This window comes from Lithobates pipiens, unplaced genomic scaffold (genome assembly GCF_037356315.1).
Source record: "Lithobates pipiens isolate NorthernLeopardFrog02 unplaced genomic scaffold, aLitPip1_a1.2 Scaffold_27, whole genome shotgun sequence".
Classification (NCBI taxonomy): domain Eukaryota; kingdom Metazoa; phylum Chordata; class Amphibia; order Anura; family Ranidae; genus Lithobates; species Lithobates pipiens.
In genome coordinates, this window is record NW_027507788.1 from 24,715,404 (window position 1) to 24,738,011 (window position 22,608).

General features: G+C 43.1%; 1 protein-coding gene across 1 annotated transcript in view; it reads left to right on the top strand.

Moving 5' to 3' along the window:
* The window catches only part of POU2F2 (POU class 2 homeobox 2), a 218,218-nt gene extending 198,096 nt beyond the window's left edge, over positions 1-20,122 (top strand). The window contains exons 12-16 of the mRNA XM_077456062.1: positions 1,231-1,410; positions 3,947-4,010; positions 5,879-6,041; positions 16,351-16,424; positions 18,628-20,122. Coding sequence (XP_077312188.1) covers positions 1,231-1,410; positions 3,947-4,010; positions 5,879-6,041; positions 16,351-16,424; positions 18,628-18,911 — 765 coding nt within the window. The 3' untranslated portion in view covers positions 18,912-20,122. The remainder of the gene's footprint in view (positions 1-1,230; positions 1,411-3,946; positions 4,011-5,878; positions 6,042-16,350; positions 16,425-18,627) is intronic.
* Positions 20,123-22,608: the final 2,486 nt, after the last annotated feature.

Here is a 22,608-nt window from a genome sequence, read left to right on the forward strand (position 1 = left end):
AGACCCCCCTCAGATGCCCACCCAGGACCACCAGGTTGCTGCCAGAACCACCAGGGATTGCCACCACACTGGGCCACCAGGTATGCCATCCTACACCACGAGGCATCTGCCAATCAGTGCCCATCCCGAATGCCTGCCAGTGCCAGCAGTGCCGCCCATCAGTGCCATCCATAAGTACCCATCAGTGCAGCCTATCGATGCCCATAAGTTCTGCATATCAGTGCCACCCATCAATGAAACCTCATCGATGTCGCCTTATCAGTGCCCATCAGTGAAGGAGAAAACTTACTTATTTACAAAATTGTATAACGGAAACAAAAGACAAATTTTTTTTTTTTTTTTTTCAAAATTTTAGGTCTTTTTTGCTAAAAAAAAAAATAAAAACACAGAGGGGATCAAATGCCACCAAAAGAAAGCTCTATTTGTTGAAACAAAATGAATGAAAAATTCTGTTTGGGTACAGTGTAGCATGACCGCGTAATTTTCATTTAAACAGCGACAGCGCTGAAAGCTGAAAATTGGCTTGGGCAGGAAGGGGGTGTAAGTGCCCGGTATTGAAGTAGTTAAAGTATAACTAAAGACAAAACTTTTTTTTTTTTGTTTTGGATAGAGTGGAGAGGAATTAGATCCACTGTCAGTTTTTATTGCTGTCCGTGGAGATTCACCCTATTGACCTGTTTACCATTTCTCATTGAAAGTGAAAGTTTAAAAAAATCCCAAATTTTGGGTTGCCCCCAGAAAAATAGAGGGGAAATCTTCCAATGGGGGCACCGGTTCTGGTGACTTGGGGTCCCCAATGAATTCCCTTAATTTACAGGGATTTCTTCTCACTTCTGTTTTGGCAATGGGACAGAAGGTGAAGGTAAATCTCCCCATTAGAACAAGGAGGGCAAAAATAAACCTTACAGGGGTTATAACCCTCCCTTAAGTATTCTGGATTCCCCTATCCAAAATGGGGGGGGGGGGGGTTTGCCCATAGTTCTACTTTAATTTGAACAAACTGAAGTTGGAAGCTGATTGGTTACCATGCGTGGAAAAAAAAATTGTCCAGAAATGAAAAGGTCAAAGAAGCACTCTTACTTTGCTCTGCATGGACAACAACCAGGTTTGCTTTTATGTAATAAAATGTAGGTATTGATGATAGTTTCCCAATTTGTTTTCCTGCATTTGTTGTGCTATACTCTTGTTGCATTCTCTTACGCCTCATCTGTTCTTTACTGTGCCACCCAGAACCAGAAACCTACCTCCGAGGAGATCCTTGTGATTGCTGAGCAGCTGAACATGGAGAAGGAAGTGATCCGTGTGTGGTTCTGTAACCGTCGGCAGAAGGAGAAGCGCATCAACCCATGTAGCAGTATGCCACTCATCCCCACCAGCCAGGGCAAAGGGCAGATGTATGGGACGCATCTGGTAATGAGCCGTCCTGTCTTCTCAGCATGACACAGGGAAGCTGTATGGGGCACATGTGGTGACCACAGTCTCAGTTCAAACACTAAGAACCATTTGTAGTCACGGAATCCAGGCAGTGCCTATACATAGTGACCAGAAAAATCGACCCACCCCACTCTTGCAGCAGAATTGGGCCCACCCTGTCCATCTGAGTGTAATTTATTTATTTTTGTAGATCGAGACATGCCACACTAACTCCACTTTCACACCTTTTTTGCACATAATTAACCCAACTCCAGCCAAAGCTTTTTTTTTTTTTTTTTTTTTTTATCTTAGTTTTGGAGGGGTTGGAACCACTTTTTGTCTTTTGATTGCAGTCCTCTTTTGGGAGCTTTCACCTCACTTCCTGTTTAATTGATTAAACAGGAAGTGAGAGAAAAAAATCACCCCTCTATTTTCCGGCCACTAAGGTCATGGTAAATACAGTGATGGAATATTTTGACTAGCATACTGGGTTCATAGTCCATCAAAGACTAGATCTTCTAGTCAGCCTTCAGGACTGTGTTCCATCCGTTATATGTGGGTGATCTCAGTATACTCTCCTGTTCTAGGACCATGCCAATTTGGAAATACATTTTCTATTATAATTGGGCAATGTTCCAAACCTCCTTGGGGATTGGAAGAGGAGGTTGTTTTCTTTCTATGAGCCCAACTCTGGGAAATCTGAAACATCCTCCTTGCAGTGGGGCTGTGCTTGCACTGCAAGAGTTATGTGCCCCTTTAGGTCCCGGGGAGAGCAAAAGCAATTTTACTTACCTGATTCTTCACTCCCCTTGCAGACAACATTTCCTATGCTCCAGCGGTGGGCTGTCCCTCATCATCATCACATCAATGCAGGGCTATAAACCCAGCATCAGTCTTGGTATGAGGACCTTGGACCACTGGAGCATAGGGGAGAAGACCACTTTCACACTGAAGCGTTTTACAGGTGCTTTCGCGCTAAAAATAGCGCCTGAAAAGCGACTGTAAACTGCCACTTCTGCAGCCCCAGTGTGAAAGCCCGAGTGCTTTCACACTGGGGTGGTACGCTTGCAGGGCAGTAAAAAAAAATTCCTACAAGCAGCATCTTTGGGGCGGTGTGGGAGCGCTGTATTTAGTGCTCCTAAACTGGCCCTGCCATTGAAATCAATGGCCAGCGCTGCCAAAGCGCCTGCAAAACGCCTGGGCACCGGCGCTTTGCAGATGCTTTTGATCCTGTTTCGGCCGCTAGCAGGGATTAAAAGCGCCCCGCTAGTGCCCGAAAAGCGCAGCTAAAATGGCGGTAAAGCGCCGCAAAAATTAGCACAGCTTTACCGCTAACAAGGCTAGCGCCTCAGTGTAAAAGTGCCCTTAATGTTTTCACACAAGTTGTACACATTTTTCCTAACTGGATAAACCTGTGAATCCTGGGTGAAAGTTGTGTGAATGCTGTAAAATACATTTATAAAAAGACCCCTTAGAGCAGTGATGGCGAACCTTGGCACCCCAGATGTTTTGGAACTACATTTCCCATGATGCACTGGCACTCTGTAGTGTAGGTGAGCATCATGGGAAATGTAGTTCCAAAACATCTGGGGTGCCAAGGTTCGCCATCACTGCCTTAGAGCCTTATTTTAAAGACTATGTTTGAGAAATTTTAGAATTAAAGTGTATATAAACCCTAAATCATTTTTTTAAGTATTTTTGGCATCATTTTTCACCGTGTACAACTATTTTAAGCAAATACGTTGCAAAGTATTTTTTACCTGGGGATCTTGTTTCAGCCTGACAACGCTAATGTGGACTTGATCGATCAGGTATAGAGGCCAATGGCCTACTGAAGGAGCATGCACGGCAGGCTAACAGTGCTCAAAACAGTGAAATTGGTACCACTTGGAAACTTCCCAAACCTGTGTCAGTCGGATCAGCATATGAATTGACTGGTGCAAGACAGACCGAATCGGCTTGTCAGGCTTTAGTAGACTTCAACAAAATGGTGACCTTCTGTACACAGACACCGACTCACTGTTGCACAAATGTGTTCTCCACCTACGATTAGGCCCCGTAAAGGGGAAAAACGTGTCTGAGGAGTTCTCTACAGGTGGAAATCAGGAGCTGAAGGCATCTTTTAATCATCTCATTACATTTATGCAACAGAGAGTTGTTTTTTGTGCGCGGATGGTCACCATTTTGTTGAAGGCTGACAGTGCTGTTGCTAATTGAAAGGTGCGCTAGCATTTTCAGCCTGTGACAGACAGTGCGGATAGATTTTATTTTTGCATACACTTTATTGTTGGGCAAATGCTTTTTTGCATTATGTATATATAGAAGAAGATTTTTTTTTTTTTTTTTATAGAAAATTGCACTGACACTCTTAACAAATTTATGCTAGGCATGAATATTCACCGAAAAGACAATGGAAGTGATCCACATGTCCTGCACCATACAGCAACCCCAATTTTTACCTCCTGTCTCTCCTCTGTTTTCCTCATCCACCCTTCACAGTCTCATATCTCCTCCTTTCCTTGATCTGCTCCAGGTGCACACCCCGGTGTCTGCCCCCACGCTCACTTCCCAGGCTTCCAGTACTCTCAGCACAACAGGTAACTGGCCACCCATTCTCCTTGCACCCTATAACCCTCCATGCTCACTTCATTTTCGGCTGTTTTTTATTTAAAGGTCAGTTCCGTCCAAACCTGGTATGTCTGTTTTTTTTGGGTAGGCATCTAAAGGTTAAATCACCCCCTGGCTTCCCAGATGCTCCAGTGGTGAGATATCCCCACTAATCTGTAGCAAAGGCGTTTCCGCTAATATGTATGTTCTAAATTTTAAGGAATCAATTTGGAGAGATATATGATGACAGTATGTGATTTAGCTTTCCATCTACCCCACAGTTTTCATTTATGGGTGGAAGTGACCTTTAAAGTTTGAAGTTTATTCTGCTTATTTTTTGCCTTTCCTAGTTCCTCCTTTATCCCCCACATCAACATGCTAATGCGAATTGTAATAAAAACCTTTCCGTTTTTTATTACATACCATATTTTAGACCCAGTGATGTCATCACTTGACATCACTTGAAGTGATGACTAAATCATTTCATGAGCAGAGCAGTTTGGTTGAGAGGTGTGATGAATCCTCATTTTAATTGTTTCTAATTTGGTCTATATAAACAAATTAAATGGACTTGTCGGCCCTTGAAAATGTTTTAATCTGAACCCCAGGCAAATGGCTAAATAAGCACATAAAATAAATACATGGTGGCTGCTTTACCTCTCAAAGGATTCATATTTTTGTTCATTCAGCCCTAAGATTTACACAGCTCTGCCACACAACACAGCCCTGTCTAGCATGGGAGGGAACACGATTTTCTCTGCTGCAGTTTAACTTTAACAGCTCCCCTCCCCCATCCTGTTTCTGGACAGTGAAAGGAGAAGCAGCACACTGATGAGCTCATCTGTCACTCTGCTCTCTCCTCTTATCAGCATGTTTTGTTCACTGTGGCAAACTTGATTAGATCTTTGTGCTGCTTCTCCCTCTTTCATTTTAAGCACTGCTGCTCTACCAAGTCAAATTCAGTTTCTTATGCTTGCACTCCATATAGAACCAAGTTAAAGTGATTGTAAAGTCATTTTTTTTCTTAATTAACAAACATGAATTGCACAGAGCAGCCAAATCCTCCTCTTTTCAGGTCCCCTGCCAGTGCTCCTGGATCTCCCTCTTCTTGGTGTGCCTAGGAAGTCTCTTCCTATTTTGGTACACCAGCAGGCACTGCCTGCACCCATAGACACAGAGCGCATGGCTTGACCCCGCCCCCTGCTCCCTCGCCAGAGGATTTGACTACAACTGTTGGAGCCAATGGACTAGGGTTGGGGGGGGGGGCACTAAAGACGGGTGCTTTTGCTTTTTTGAGAGAGAGCCTCGGTAAGTATAAGGGCAGGATATTGTTACTTAAATCCTTTTATTTTTATTCTATTTAATTGTTTTACCTTAATGTAGAGAATGCATTGATGTAAAAAAAATGTTTAGGCTTTACAATCACTTTTAATAGATTTTCATTTGGAATCTAAACATTTGATCTAATTGTATTTATTTATATTTTTAACACACAAAAATGCATTTTATTTATTATGGTAAATATGCACTAAAACAGGTAGATAAAAATGTATTATTTACCACTTGCAGCTAGCAGGTGGAGCTCTAAGCAAGTCTAAAGTCTCACATAGCAGCTGTTGTGCTGAACAGAGACCTGAATGGATCAGAGGAGGTTCCTTCCCCCTCTGCTAGTAGAGACAGTAATGTTCTTATTGGTTGATTTGGTGTTTTAAAATACAATTTTATACAGATACTAATAAACCTAAAAACCTTATCAAAACCATCATCACTTCCCTTTAAAGATAACCTCTTAATTTATTGCATCCTGTTGTAACCCAATCCATGGGTCTGTGCCTCACTCGCTTTCTCTGTGTTTCAGTGACTACCTTACCTTCCGCTTTGGGGTCTCTTGTCCATCCTCGTCCACCTTCCAACACAGCACCCCCCTCTGCCACACCCCCACCAAGCAACAGCACAAGCGCCAGCCCCCAAAGCAGCACTCATTCTGGGCTTAGCCTGACAGGACTTAGCCCCAGTACAGGGTAAGTGATGGAAAACAGCATTGGGGCAGTTATGCTTGCAACAACCACAAGATGCTTTTTTTTTTTTCCCCCTTTCAGTGACCAAACATGGAAAATAAGACTCTGTTGTAACGTCTGCAGAAAGTGGGCAGAGCTGGGAACTCGGGTGCAGGGGTTATGATGGCAAAAGGTACAAGGAGCCACTGAGGAATCCAGTTTGCATACCTCCTAACTTTTTGAGATGGGAATGAGGGACACCTATCAGAAAAAGTATGCAGGCATAGGACACCCCCACTGCCACGCCCCCTTAAAGAGGAAGTAAACCCTGATGAGTTTACGTCCTCTTTCATTCCCTGCAAAGGTAAAGCATAATGGACTACTATGCATCGCTTAGTAGCCCATTATGTGTCACTTACCTGACACAGGAGCCAGCGAAGTCACCGCTGTCCCCTGTAGTCCGGCGCATCCATCTTCTTGGTGGGTCTCGCTGCTCCAACGCTGTCATTCGGCGAAGCCGCGATGACGTCACTCCCGCGCATGCGCATGGGAGCCGCCACGGCATATCGCCATTGGCGCGCTCAGTGCGCCTGCGCGCCGCATGCGCTGTAGACAGCGGTACCTGTCTTTCGGCAAATATCTCCTAAACTGTGTAGGTTTAGGAGATATTTCCTGGACCTACAGGTAAGCCTTAATCTAGGCTTACCTGTAGGTCAAAGTGTGTTGTAAGGGTTTGTAACCACTTTAAAGGAGAATTGTACAAAAAAAAACAAGATTGGTTAAACCCACAAGTGCTTGCTTTTTTTTTTTTTTTTTTACCACTACTATTTCTTTTATATTGGCTTTTGGAATTTTAAAATGCAGCAATTTAGAAATTATTATGAAACGTTTAGTGCTGGAAAACCCTGATAGATAACGTGCATTTCATGGACATCTATATAGATCAGACCAAAATGAGGGACAAATAAGGAGGAAAGAGGGACATCGCTCCAAATCAGGAACAGACCCTTGAAATTAGGGGCAGTTGGGAGCTATGAGTTTGTAGCAGGCCTCTTACTACACTTTTCTTAATAGAAAAATTGGAATGGTCCTCTTTTGTTGCTCATAGCAAGCCCACCCTTCCAATCAACAGATTTAAAAATCAAAATAAGGATTCTGATTGTCTGCTATAGGCAACAAGAGAAATAACATATCCCATTTCAAGTCCTTCTTTCATCTTGCAGAGGTGTCATTAAAAAAAATAAAAAAAATACTGGTATGGTATATTGTTACATACAGTGGGGAAAATAATTATTTGATCCCCTACAGATTGTATAAGTTTGCCCACTTACAAAGAAATGAAGGGTCTATAATTGTTATTATAGGTGTATTTTATATGATAGAGACAGAATATCAACCAAGAATCCAGAAAAAAACACAAGATACAAATATTATAAATTGAGTTGCAGTTCAGTGAGTAAAATATGCAAAACATGACTTAGTACTTGGTGGAGAAACCCTTGTTGGCAAGCACAGAGGTAAGATATTTCTTGTAGTTGGTTACCAGGTTTGCACACATCTCAAAGAAGCTTTGCCTACATATGCTTACCTCAAACATCATTATAGGCCCTGCAGATTTTACTTGGAGACGAGAGCTATAGGGGCTAACCCTGGAAGGAGGGATTTTGGTCCACTCTTTCTTTACCGATCTTCTTTAAATCCTTAAGTTTTTTCTTGGCTATCGCTTGGCAACTTGAAGTTCCGGCTCCCGCCATAGGAATATGGTCTGGAGACTGGCAAGGCCACTCCATGACCTCAATGTATTTCTTCTTGATCCACTCCTTTGTTGCCTTGGTGGTATGTTATGGGTCAGTGTCATGCTGGAAGACCCATCCATGATCCATCTTCAGTGTTCTGGCTGAGGGAAGAACATTCCCATCCAAGATTTTACAATAAACGGTGAGTCTAGTTAATGCCAAAGAGCTCAATTTTGGTCTCTGAAGTTTGCCAGTGAACAGCTAAATGATTCAGGAAAGGATTGGGAGAAAGTGCTGTGGTGATATGAGACCAAAATCAAGCTCTTTGGCATTAACTCGACTCGCCGTGTTTGGAGGAAGAAAAATACTGACTATGACCCTAAGAACACCATCCCTACAGTCGAGCACAAAGGTGGAAACATAATGCTTGGGACTGTTTCTCTGCTAAAGCTACACTCTGACTTTGCCGCATTAAGGGGCCAATGGATGGGGCCATGTATTGTAAAATCTTGGATGAGAACCTTCTTCCCTCAGCCAGAACACTGAAGATGGGTTGTGGATGGGTCCTTCCAGCATGACAATGACCCAAAACATACCGCCAAGGCAACAATGGAGTGGCTCATGAAGGTGTTGGAGTGGCCTAGCTAGTCTCCAGACCTTAATCTTATAGAAAATTTATGGATGGAGCTGAAACTTTGAGTTGCCAAGTGACAGTGAATCTTAAAGATTTAGAGAAGATCTGTAAAGAAGAGTGGACCAAAATTCCTCCTGAGATGTGTGCAAACCTGATCACCAACTGTGAGAAACGTCTTACCTCTGTGCTTGCCAACAAGCTTTTCTCCACCAAGTACTAAATCATGTTTTGCTTGGGGATCAAATACTTATACTTATTTTACTCACTGAACTTCAACTTCATTTATAACATTTGTATTGTGTGTTTTTTCTGGATTTTTGGTTGATATTCTGTGTCTATGGTTTAACCAGTTCAGCCCCGGAAGATTTGGTTGCTCAATGACCAGAGAATTTTTGTGCGATACGGCATTAACGTGTACGGATTAACTGACAATTGCGTGGTCGTGCGCCGCTGTAACTAAACAAAATTGCCGTCCTTTTTTTTTTTTTTTCCCACAAATAGAGCTTTCTTTTGGTTGTATTTGATCATCTCTGCGGTTTTTATTTTTTGCGCTTTAACCACTTGCTTACTGGGCACTTAAACCCCCCTCAGTCCCAGACCAATTTTCAGCTTTCAGCGCTGATGCACTTTGAGTGACAATTACGCGGTCATACAACACTGTACCCAAATGAAATTTTTATCATTTTTTTCCCACAAATAGAGCTTTCTTTTGGTGGTATTTAGTTACAGCTCGGAGTTTTATTTTTTGCTAAACAAACAAAAAAAGATGCAAAAAAAAATAAAATAAAAATCATGTTTTAATAGTTTGTTATAAAATTTTGCAAACGGGTCATTTTTCTCCTTCATTGAAGTGCGCTGATTAGGCGGCACTGATAGGCTGCATTGGTGGGCACTGATGGGCTGCATTGGTGGGCACTGATGGGCTGCATTGGTGGGCACTGATAGGCTGCACTGGTGGGCACTGATAGGCATAGTTAAGGCGGCACTAATAGGCACAGATAAGGCGGCACCGATGGGCACAGATAAGGCGGCACTGATGGGCAAAGATGGGCACAGATAAGATGGCACGGATGGGTGGCACGGATGGGCACTGATAGGTACCACAGATAGATGGGACTGATGGGCACTGATAGGTGGCACTGATAGGTGGCTCTGATGGGCGGCACTGATGGGCGGCACTGCTGGGCACTGATGGGCGGCACTGGGGTGCAGCACCTTTGAGGCAGATTTTGGGTGGCACTGTGGGTGGCACTGCTGGGTGGCACTGCTGGGTGGCACTGTGGGCACTGCTGGGTGGCACTGTGGGCACTGCTGGGTGGCACTGTGGGCACTATGGGCACTGCTGGGTGGCACTGACAGGGGGGCACTTACTTTATTTCAGGATGGCACTACGGGTGGCAGGTGGGCACTGGCAGGGGGCAGGTGTCCGTTTGAATTGCTGGCCGTGATCGGGACTGATGTCCCGAACACGGCCGCCGGCGATCGGCTTTTTTTTTTTCTCCTCGCGCTGTCAGCGCGAGGAGGAATACTAGCCGATTACCGGCTCCGTTTTATCACATGATCAGCTGTCATTGGCTGACAACTGATCATGTGATAAGGGGTCGGGATCGACCCCTTACACGGATCGGTGATCAGGCGAGTCTCACGGACTCGCCGATCACAGAGCGCGCCGCGCGCGCCCCTCAGGGGCGCGCAGGCCGCTCGTAACCGGGACCACGTCAATAGACGTAGTCCCGGAAATGTGGGTCCGCGCTGTTGCCGTCATTTTGCAATAGCGCGGATCCCAAGTGGTTAAACAAAAAAAAGTGACCATTTTGAAAAAACACAATATTTTGTACTTTTTGCTATAACAAATATTCCCAATTTTTTTTTTCTCAGTTTAGGCCGATCTGTATTCTTCTACATATTTTTGGTAATAAAAAATTGCAATAAGCGTATATTGATTGTTTTGTACAAAAGTTATAGCGTCTACAAAATAGGGTATAGATTTATGGCATTTTTATTACTATTCCCCCTTTTTTTTTTTTACTAGTAATGGCGGCGATCTACGATGCTTCGTGGGATCATGCTGACCTGCCACAGTATAATGACAGCGGGTGGTTGACAAGCGGTCAAAATGCAGCTATAATAAAAATGATAGACCTTTCATTTCTTTGTAAGTGGGCAAACTTACAAAATCTGCCGGGGTTTAAACAATTATTTTGTGCCACGTAGCAGGCACCACTACTCCAGCGATCTCTACTTGTCCTGTACTGAGTTGCCAGCCTGATGCATTGTGAAATACAGGCAGTCGGTCCCTCAGCAGGGGCACCATTCAGAAACTGCTTTTCATTTTCTGAATGAATGCAAATCGTTCTTTGATTGGACGAGGAAGAGCATGACTTCACTGTACCCACCTCTCCGCCTTGTCCATTCGGGTTAAAAAAACTTTCTCTGAATGGCGCCCATGCTAAGGGGCCAACCTTCCTGCCTTCATAAGGCATGTTAACAATGTTTCTCTGATTGGACAAGTTGGAGAGGCGGAGCATTGACGACATTCTCTGCACCTCCTCCAATCAGAGAACGTTTTGCATTTATTCGGTAAATGAAAAGCAGTTTCACAATGGCACAGGACCAGAAGTAAGTGGAAATTACTGGAGTAGTTTGATCTACTTCAGTGATTTCCCCCATCGTCCAGGTATTGTATATACATAGTTATATTGGTCCAAGCTCGGCCATTGTAACTGTGTACAAATATACCGTACATGGAATTCTTCTTTTGAATACAGCAGAGGTTTTTATTTTTTGTTTTTAATGACAGCCCTGAAGGAAGATTGTGTTCCAGGTGAACAGCAGATGAACTGAAGGTGGCATCTAACAATTATATGTTATGTGTAGATCTAAATGATAAATATACCAAAAAGTACAGATTTTTATTAAACCAAGAACACAGATGTGCGACATTGACCTCTGTTCCATGTTTATGTAAAATTTTAGATATTTTCCTCTGTTATAATAATTGTTTAAGATGGAGCAGAAGACCCATTTTGTATTGTTCCCGTAAGAAAGAACCTTCACCCTGCGCCACGCTGCTTCTCAGTTTGCGTTACACGATGCTGGCAGCAGCTGGAGAGGATCACATAGATGCCTTGTAATGCGTCTGACAGCATGGGTAGCTGCGAGCGGTGATCTTATTAGTGGCATGTCATAGTACTGCTACATAATCACCTTAGACAGCTGCTTCACTTCACTACATGGAGCAGCCTCTGCAAACGAGAGGATTTTTTTAAAAGCATGTACAATTTAGGGAAAAAAAAAAGTTATACAGCGGCTTTAATAACTATTCCTTCTGGTACAAAAAGGACTGCTAGTCCCATCAATCCTTTAAATCGGTCAAAATGTCCTTCCAGATATGGTGAAGTGTATGCATCATCCAGAAGTAAAAAAAATAATATATATATATATATATATATATATATATATATATATATATATATATATATATATATATATATATATATATATATATATATATATATTCAAGGATCCCTGCAGTCTGATGAAGCATTGAGATGCTCTAGCACAAGGATTTCCAAACTTTTGAAACAAAGGGCCTGTTTAATGCCCTTCAAACTTTGGGGGGGGGGGGGGGGAGAGAGGACTGTGGCCAATGGGGGTAGAAATTCCCTGGCATCAGTGGGAGTAAATAATGCCATAGGCTTGGTTGGTAAAAAAAAAAGAAAGATTGGTGTTAGAGGGAGGAATAGTGCCCCATCACTGGTGTCAGTGGGAGGAATAGTGAACCATCGCTGGTGTCAGTGGGAGGAATAGTGCCCCGATGGTGCCCCATCGCTGGTGTCAGTGGGAGGAATGGTGCCCCATCGCTGGTGTCAGTGGGAGGAATGGTGCCCCATCGCTGGTGTCAGTGGGAGGAACGGTGCCCCATCGCTGGTGTCAGTGGGAGGAACGGTGCCCCATCGCTGGCGTCGGCGGGAGGAATAGTGCCCCATCGCTGGTGTCGGCGGGAGGAATAGTGCCCCATCGCTGGTGTCGGCGGGAGGAATAGTGCCCCATCGCTGGTGTCGGCGGGAGGAATAGTGCCCCATCGCTGGTGTCGGCGGGAGGAATAGTGCCCCATCGCTGGTGTCGGCGGGAGGAATAGTGCCCCATCGCTGGTGTCGGCGGGAGGAATAGTGCCCCATCGCTGGTGTCGGCGGGAGGAATAGTGCCCCATCGCTGGTGTCGGCGGGAGGAATAGTGCCCCATCGCTGGTGTCGGCGGGAGGAATAGTGCCCCATCGCTGGTGTCGGCGGGAGGAATAGTGCCCCATCGCTGGTGTCGGCGGGAGGAATAGTGCCCCATCGCTGGTGTCGGCGGGAGGAATAGTGCCCCATCGCTGGTGTCGGCGGGAGGAATAGTGCCCCATCGCTGGTGTCGGCGGGAGGAATAGTGCCCCATCGCTGGTGTCGGCGGGAGGAATAGTGCCCCATCGCTGGTGTCGGCGGGAGGAATAGTGCCCCATCGCTGGTGTCGGCGGGAGGAATAGTGCCCCATCGCTGGTGTCGGCGGGAGGAATAGTGCCCCATCGCTGGTGTCGGCGGGAGGAATAGTGCCCCATCGCTGGTGTCGGCGGGAGGAATAGTGCCCCATCGCTGGTGTCGGCGGGAGGAATAGTGCCCCATCGCTGGTGTCGGCGGGAGGAATAGTGCCCCATCGCTGGTGTCGGCGGGAGGAATAGTGCCCCATCGCTGGTGTCGGCGGGAGGAATAGTGCCCCATCGCTGGTGTCAGCGGGAGGAATAGTGCCCCATCGCTGGTGTCAGCGAGAGAATTGGTTCCCCATCGCTGGTGTCAGTGGGAGTATTAGTGCTCTTTAATTTGTGTACGTGTTAGACATTGTCAGTGAGAGGAACCGTGCCCTGTCTTTGGTGTCCGTGGAAAGTATAGTACCTCCTATCAATGGAAAGAATAGTGCCAAAAGGGCCAGATAAAGGCAAGCAAAGAGCCATATTTGGCCTGCAGGACGCTGTTTGGATACCCCTGCTTTAGTGTATGATTAGCTTATAGCCCAACTTTAGGCTCCAGGCTCTCCTTCTCTGTGGCACCCCATCCCCCAGAAAACTCTACTGGTAGTGTTTTTCTATTTTTTCTATTTGCCACTTTCCAAAACCTTCAGACTGGTCGCACGACATGTGGGTCCTACTCCACCTCTAGTTTTTTGCGGTGGGTGGTCTTTGATAATACAGAGCTATGCTTAGTGTCAAGACAAGGTCCTTCAGCAACAAAGGCAAAAAGTCCAAAGATTCCGTTTTTGATTTGGGTTAGGTGCCCCACCTCTTCCTTCCATGAGCTGTATTCTTCGGGAGCATAGGTTGCAGGTCCTGCCCTTTTTGAGTCCCACTCCTGCTGAAGAGCCCAAGGCGACTGCCTCTTTTGCCTACCCCTCAGCCTGTCCCTTGATATGCTCTATGCCAGGGATCCTCAAACTACGGCCCTCCAGCTGTTGCAAAACTACACATCCCATGAGGCATTGTGAAACTCTGACATCCACAGACATGACTAGGCCTGATGGAAATTGTAGTTCCTGAACAACTGGAGGGCCATAGTTTGAAGACCCCTGCTCTATGCATTACACCGAGTGCAGGGAACCATGATCACACCCCTTAGGAAGAGGATTCATAATTCCCTCTACTCATAGTATGTCCTTAATTGGAGTTAAAAGAGGCCAAACGTCATTCCTGGAAAACGGAGTACATCTTGTGGCAGAGAGAAGGTACTACGGAAAACTGCACTGGCAAGGAGGTTGGCAATGCAACCAGAGATCATTTTTTATTTTAAATATCTCTATAAATTGATTTATTTTGTTGTTGGGCTTTGAATCAGATCTATACTTTATATATTTTTGGCAAAGTAATAGAATCACTTGCTAGCACACTGCCCCACCAAATATTGATTATAGGGAAGCACATGACTCTATTCCCTTTTTACCATAATCTTCCACTGTCAGTCAATGAATAAGGTCCAGACATTGCTGCGGGGAAGTGGGACCTAAGCTTCAACCCAGAACTTATATAGGGATTTTTCTTGAGGCTCTGTTGGAAAATACTGGGCAATGAGGGTAAAGACAATGTCTGCAGCTAAATATACAGGTTTGCGAAAAGGGAATTCTATTATAGGAAAAAAATATATATCAAATGGTAAATTTACCACAGAGATCGCTTTATCATATGTGCATATTTTATTAAAAAGTCTGTACTTTCTGTTTTAGTTATCATATAGATCTAAATGGGATACTGTACATTTTTGGCTTCATTCCCATCCTTTGTTCTAATTGGTGTTTCTTTTGGAAGTCAGTTATACTTGCCGGCTCTTTGGCAGTCCCCCACCAGTGCTCTCTGCTGCTCCCCCTCACCTGGAAAGGAGCCCCCTCAGCAAGTGTGGTGCTAAGTGAGCACACGAGCGGGTGTGCTCCTTATTCTGGGCTGTGTGTCTCCATAGATGCACACAGCCCTGGTAAGCCCCACCCTTTTTTACTTCTCACAGTAGTTTGACTGACAGAAGCAGGAGCCTATGGCTCCTGATGCCCTCTGATTTTAGAGTCAAAGCACTTAGACTTTAGAACAATTTTAAGGTTGGCCACTTCAACCATAGCACTGCTATTCATGTCAGTTGAGTGACACATATGATTGTCTGGTCTTGGAAGGTTATTGGGACTTGTCTGACCATACATTATTCATAGTGAAATGTGCCAATCCTAAAAACTTAATGGCCACCCTAAGACCAACCTGCCATTTTAATTAGGATACATTAGACCTGACAATCTGGTACCAAATGAAACCTCTATCACACAGATTAAGCAAAGGCTCATGGTGCTAGAACATACCTTTTTTTTTTTTTTTTTTTTTTATGGGTCTTTGTAGACCGCTTTTAAGAAACCTCTGATGGTACCTTGAACTTTCCTTGTAAACACTCTTTCTAAAAGTTTGAATATTAGAAGTTTACATGCCCCAGCATAATGAGAGGACTGGGCTTTGAGTGACAATATGTGTGTCCATGCTCCTACTTGCAGAAAATGGCTAGATAGACCTCAGTGTAAGATATGATCCATGTCTCCTGACCTCCCATCCTAGAACTTCTTCTGTTGCTAATCTCTCCTGCACCTCCAACTAATCTTTTACCACTTCCATCAGCTCATTCCCCCACAGTTACAACATTTCTGTACCACCTACCCCACCTTATTCGATTGTAAGCTTTTCTGAGCAGGACCCTCTTAACCCTCTTGTATTTTATTGTATTGTAACTGTATTGTCTGCCTTTTATATTGTAAAGCATTGCGTAAACTGGCGCTATATAAATCCTGTACAATAACAATAATAATTAGCTCGCCTCTGCATCAAGCCTACCCAACCCCTACACCTACCTCGCCCTTGTATTGTGTCCCCTTTACTCCAGAAGAAGTGATTAAGCCACCACACTTGCTTAAGTTGAAGAAGCCATTTGCATATCGCTAAGTAGGCCATTTGTGCCCCATTGCAATCATAACCTCTGCTATCCTTGTTCCTATGCTGCAGACAGTACTTTCACCTCTTCCGGCCTGCACGTGTATGTCAGTGTTGCTTTGTACTTGTTAGTATACACAGGTTTACTGCAGAATTAAATTCTTTAGCTGTATGTAAATCTGTCAAAAACCTATGCCTGCAAATGATGGTTGTACACATAACTGAAGAATGGTAAGTGAGGTTTGCAACATTGTAAAAGTGTGATTTCATAACCTGCTTGAAGAACACTGGTGTGCTATAACTCAGGACAACCAACTTCACAGCAACTGAAAGAATAGATTATTAAACCCTTGGTTGTTATGAGTTACACCACAACATTGTTCATTGCAATAATGTGTGAATATAAAAGCCTGTGTTCAAAAAAATCGAACTTTTATTTGCCAGGTTTCAAACCTTCCCATCTTCTCCATGTTCTTGGTCTTACAGGGGCACAGTGCTCGGGGTCAGTCCGGGGTTGAACCCGGCCCTCATGGCTGGAAACCCACTGGCCACCATACAAGGTTTGTAGGACAGGACGAGTCAAATGATGAATCATGGCATGCTTCATCCCATTAACCATTGTCATGATGCCTGTGACCTTTCCACCACCACATTTCATGCCACTGTGGACACGTCCATTCACCAGGTGAACTGTTTGGCAGTTGCCATAAGCCAGTGTTTCTCAATTCCAGTCCTCATTGCCCACTAACAGGTCATGTTTTCAGGATTTCCCTCAGATGAAACAGCTGGGGTAATTACTAAGGCAGTGAAACTGATCAAATCACCTGTGAAAAATAATGTAAAGCCTGAAAACATTACCTGTTAGTGGGCCATGAGGACTGGAATTGAGAAACACTGCCATAAGCTGTCTTAACTAAAACGCCCCTAATGCTCAGCTGGCGCTTTGGAAATTAGTACACCACGTCAGGGGGTCTTGAAATAGAACCGCAGGGACAACAGTAAACTAAGAAAGGTAGCCATAAAATCAGACTAACTTGTTTGGCAGCAAAGCTAACCATCTACATCTGGTTTTGGCCTACTATAACCCTGTGGCCTCCTTTTTAAAACAGTGGTTTCCACTGAAGATATGGACCACAGTAGTCAATCCTTTGTCGCTAATCAGTGTGATCTGAGCCAAAAATAGATCCTTGGGGCTGGAAATGCAGGTGGGCCAAACGCCTGTGCAACATTTTGTGAAGCTTGCCTCTAAAAATGATTAAAAAAAAAAAAAAAAAATCTGTAGATTATTTGTTAGGAAATCCGTTAAAAGTCAGCATGATGACTAATAAATCTCAGGCTATGAGATCTTAACTTAATTAGATGATAAACTTATTTTCTTCGTTCCAAGCTTATAAGGGTGCAGTACGTTTTTCTTTTTAAACGCTACACCCAAAGTAAAAAGCAGAGGCTGCTAAAGAACTGTTCCCTGCACGTATCCACTTTTTCATAAAGTCTACAATGGAAAATGGATAAGGGTCTCCAATGATGTTGATACCTTTTTGGACCCATTCAAGTAAAGTGTTCCTTTAACACATGCTAAGGTGGGCTGCATTAAGGAAAGCAACTCTTTTTTTTTTTTTTTTTTCGCATGGGCTGGCAGTGCACACTATTGCATGAAACAGACATGCACCGTTTTTTGTAACACAGGGCAGTAGAATGTGTCCATTACAGTGCGCTACATTGAAATTGTGTTGCACTACCTAAGTGTGTTAGGTTGTCATTCAGAATGAATGGCACAACAGCTCTCCACAATGTAATGTGTTGCAGTAGCGTGTTTTACACAACACAATAGTGTACAAGGGCCCTTAGTCTGACTTTTATCCTAGGTTGGTAATGTACTGTGCATTTATCAAATAAAATGCATCTAATGCCCTCTAGTGTCAACTGTAGGTACTTTAAAGGAAGGATGTCAAGAACAAATATGTATGTTATTGTCAACTTCTCTTTAAAAATTAAAATGTAGTGGCCTCTGCAGTACATTATCACTGAGCTGCAAGAAGTTTAAATTGTCAGAACTCTTGATCTGTACATTTAGCTCCATGATCCATAAGTCCAACCACACCACAACAAGAATTTTCTTAAGGAGATTAGCGGTGACACCCTACATGGCTCTCAATACTGGTTCCTTTGATGTCTCCAAAAGACCAATGTTGCAGAGAACCAACACGGTACTTGGGTTCCAAAAATGCCATCTGCATTAGGGGATATATATCTCTCTCCCCATATACTGCTGACCTACAACTGTGTCATGTACTATGGGAGTTGTAGTTACAACTGGGGTTTGAAAGTTGACAGTTATTTCTGTAGCGAGTCATAGGTAGTTTTACTCATCCATATTTCAACCAAATTATGTCTTTCACTTCATGATGGGGGTGTATTCTATAAAAGTTTTAGACTTTATTGGTATATTGCACCTTTTTTAAGATGCTCTTCAAAATCAAAAAGGCTGGTAAAATGAATAGAATGAGATGGCCAGCTAAAAAAAAAAACAAACAAAAAAAAGAACCTTGTTTTTAAAAGCTGTGCTAAACACTTGAAAATAAGGCAGTACAAGCCTAAATTCCATCATTTAGGACATTCCAGTGGCTACGGTAAAAGGAACTAGTTGTAGGACATTTTAGAAACCACATGGTTTTTGTCGCAGAAACTTTTAAAGAATACCACCTCCAAATCTGTACCCTTTGCTGTATTCTCCTGTCCTAATTCACCTCTCTTTTCTTTTAGCTCTGACCAGTGGTGGCTCTCTGCCACTCTCCGGTCTTGATGCCAGCGGTAACCTCATACTTGCCAGCGGTTCCTGCATTTCCAACTCGCATAGCTTGGTGAGTCCTCCGCTCTTCCTGAACCCTGGAGGTCTCCCCCTCATCGGCCATGGCATGGGACGCATTGCATCTGCTGGTGGAACCCCAAGCCTCTCCCCGGCCTCCTCCACTTCCTCTGGAGACGCTGCCATGACCTCCTTCCAGCACAGCCCAGGAGGCTCCCAACACAGTGGGGAGAGCGATTGAGAGAGGAGCCCTCTCTCTCCCCTTTAACCTCCACCAGCACCCATGCTGAGTCTCTATGTACCTGGGGGCTCCTGGATACCACAAGGGGTTAGAGGCAAGAGCGTGTTTCAGAAGGCGCTGCCTCTGGCCCCTTATTCCTCCCAGCAAAGAAGTGATATGCGTGGAGGGGGGGGATTGGAACTCAAAAGAACCTCCTAAAAAACCAAACAAGCCCGGAAACCTAAACCAAATAAGAACCAAAACCAAAAACCCAAACCTCGGAAATACTTCAAAGAAACCAAAAATTTGCTGCACCCCCAGCGGGGGTGTACAGAGCTCCCCGACCAAAGGAATTTCCAAAGACTGAACCCCTCTGCTCTATCTTGTTTGTCATGTTGAGCTTTGTGCCATTTTTTTTTTTCAGTTACAGATGAGTATGAGCTAATAACAGGGGGCAGGGAGTACCTCCATCCAACTCCTCCTCGTGCTCTACATTCTCCTATTATGGGGAATGAATGTTATCAATTTTAAGAGGGAGGGGGCTGAAGCCTCACCGTGAGAGTGTCCACTCAATGAGGTGGGGTGTATGGGTAACATGTAGGGGCTAAGGTGAGTTGCACCCTTTTTAATATGGCCACCACTGCCCCCCTTTATACACCAAATACCAAAACGACAGCTTTATCCAAAGCCTAACGTACCTAGAACCTCAGAGTAACTCTGTGTATATGTGTGATTGTCCATATTCAAAAAGACACACATAGATTTATTTATAACTTTTTATGTTTAGCCAGCACTGAAACCCTTTCCCTTTTTGCCAACCCATTTCTAATTAATTTATTTATAAAACAAATCCTTCCCCACAAAAACTATCCAAGCCAAAAGTTTTCAAAATATTTACAGAATTTTTTTTTTTTTGTATTATTCATTTATTTTTTTTATTTTTTATATTTTGTTTTTGTTTTTGTTTTTTTGATAGTAAGAAGACTGCTATTAGAATTTTACAGATCAAACCAAAATCGCTTGTCCTTTTTCCCTAGTTCTTTTCCATTGACCTTTTTTTTTTAAATGACTACTTTTGTAAAAATGACTACTTTACGTTCTCCATATTGTATTAATTCCTTCCCTCCCTGCCAAATAGTCCTTTTTTTAAAAAGAAAAATCTATTTATGTATTTTAACCCTCTCTGTGCACAATAGCATTTTAAGCTTGATGTATACTAGCAGCATTGCTTTTTGCCCCTATCTTTTGCTCTTTTATTTATTTATTTATAATGATGCCAATTTTTTTTTTTTTTACCTGTGTCTCATGGGATAAAAATCCAGGATCATGTTTCCGTGGATGGACAAAAAAAAAAAAATACCAAAAAAATAACAAATACAAAGCAAACCAAAAAACGAAACCAAAATAAACACAACCAAGATACCAAAAAAAAATCAACCAAACAAGAACTTGATCTTTGCTGACGCTGTGCCAAAGTACAGACTCTTGAGCGTTGGCAGAGTGAGGATATATACCAAGAAATAGTGTTACCAAAAATTTTTACGTTCCCCCTCCTTCTGTGCCCTGACACCCGTGGATGATGATAAAATGGGGGTCAAAGGGTGAGGGCTGCAGGGGCGCGTCTTTCTCTGTCTTATATACCTCATCTGAAGAAGCCGATCTTATTGAAATGAAACTCAAGGAGGGAATGTTGTTGAAACCAAAAAAAAAAAGAAACTTTAAATTTCGGTGAGCTGCGAGGAGCTTAGATTGTCCCTCCTGCATCCACGTCAACAAAAGCTTTAACGGCCTCTTTAAAGACTTCTCATTTTATTTTTCCATTTTATTTTTATTTGTGGGTTTTACAAAGAAAGTTCTTCTCTTGTTTTTTTCTCTGTGCCAAAGTGTTTTTGAAAAAAAAAAAAAAACCTATAGACTTATTGAACCTTCAGAGAAAGCGCCATGTAAAGAGAGGGGGAACAAACCGCATACCAAAAATTTCCACGACAGGTGGAGGACTTATCAGAAAGATGGATTAAAGAAAAAAAAAAGAGGAATCAAACAAGACCAAAAAAGAAACGCTCTTTTTTTTTCCTTGTTCTTTATCCTTTTTTTCTTTTTTACACTTTTTTTTTTTTATTTTTTTTTTAGCTGTTTTGTTTTTTTTTTTCTTTATGAAAAGTGAACTTGGAACTTTCTTAAAGGGACATGGGCCTCATTCTAGCTTTAGCTTTAGACGTGATGGAAAAAAAGTGAAGATTTGTAATCAGGGGTTAAATGAAAGATGATACTGTGAAAGGGGATGCTTACTAAATTATGTTGTTCGGCCCGTTAGCTGCCAAGGAAGATTGCCTTGTAATGTCTTTCAGAATTGCTTGCAGTGAAAAGGGGTTAATCACACTTTGCTTTTTTTTTTTTCCTTTTGGTTTATCTCTCGAACTGTTTTTGAGAAGGGCAGTAAGAGTGAAATCAATGTGGTAAATTAACCAAATATGGACTGTATGTAGGTCTAATTTTGTGTCTACTCCTATGTGGCAGCGGTGGGTTTAAATATTGGTGGCTTGGTACAGATATTGTTCATTCTAGACACCTGTCTAATACCACAACCTGCTATGTAAACCATTGTCTCTCTTTTCTAACCATATAACGCATGCTCACATTTAAATAACCAGTAAAAGGGTCAGTCCACCCAGGTCGTAGTTTGGGTCTGACCAGCTGAGTCATTTCCTGATGTTGTATATCATTTGGGAACTCTAGTGATGAAATCTGCCTGCCATTGGTTTGGCTATGTTTCAGCCTACTATGGTGGTTCCACTTCTTAGTTTTCCATTCTTGTTAATGCAAATAAGTAGGAAAACAATGCAAGCGAGGGAGAAACTCCATACTCCTTAGAGTGAGGCAGATATGCAGACCTGAGAAACCAAATGCAGAGATCTCATCACTGGAGTCTCTCTAGACCAGTCATTCTCAACCTGGATTCTGTGGAACCCAAGAATTATCAAGAAGTTGCTAGTTCATTGAGCTGTGGTTGATTTGACCTCTGATCTGATGGTGCCTAGATAGTTCCGTACCTAATGCCGCTTGGCAGAGCCAATAACCAGTGATATTTTAGGCTATCTTAAAGGTTGGCATTCTGACTACTACTGTAAAGTAGGCATTCAGTGTAAAAAGAATTTTCACACTGAGCCATGATGACTTAATTTTAGCAGTGGTCACAGGGCATGAATTTTTTATGTTTTTTTCCCAAGGGTTCCTACAGGGTAAGAAGGTTGAGAAAGGCTGCTCTAGACATTACGGGGTTGATTAACTAAAACTGCAGGGTGCCAAATCTGGTGCAGCTTTTCAGAAAAAACAATCGGTTTATAGTTTTTCTTTTTTTTTTTTTTTTTTCTTCAAAGCTTAATTGGACAAGCTGAAGTTAGAAGTTGATTGGCTACCAGGAACAGCTGCACCAGACTTTGCACTCTCCAGTTTTAGTAATCAAAACTAAATAAAATCAACCCCCATGTGCTGTCCAGCATCTTCCAGATACTGAAAATTATTTTTAGTTCAGATCTGTTGTAAGAACTACAGCGTGGATAATTCGGCTGATCGTGTTTCCATTGGAATACCAGCTGTGGACACACCAGTTTTCTTTAAGCTAACTAAACACTCTCTTCTAAATAAGTTATCTTATGTGTGACAGCTTTTCGTTCCATTCACAGTTATGTATGTCAGACTTGCCAAACCTTTCCCTTGT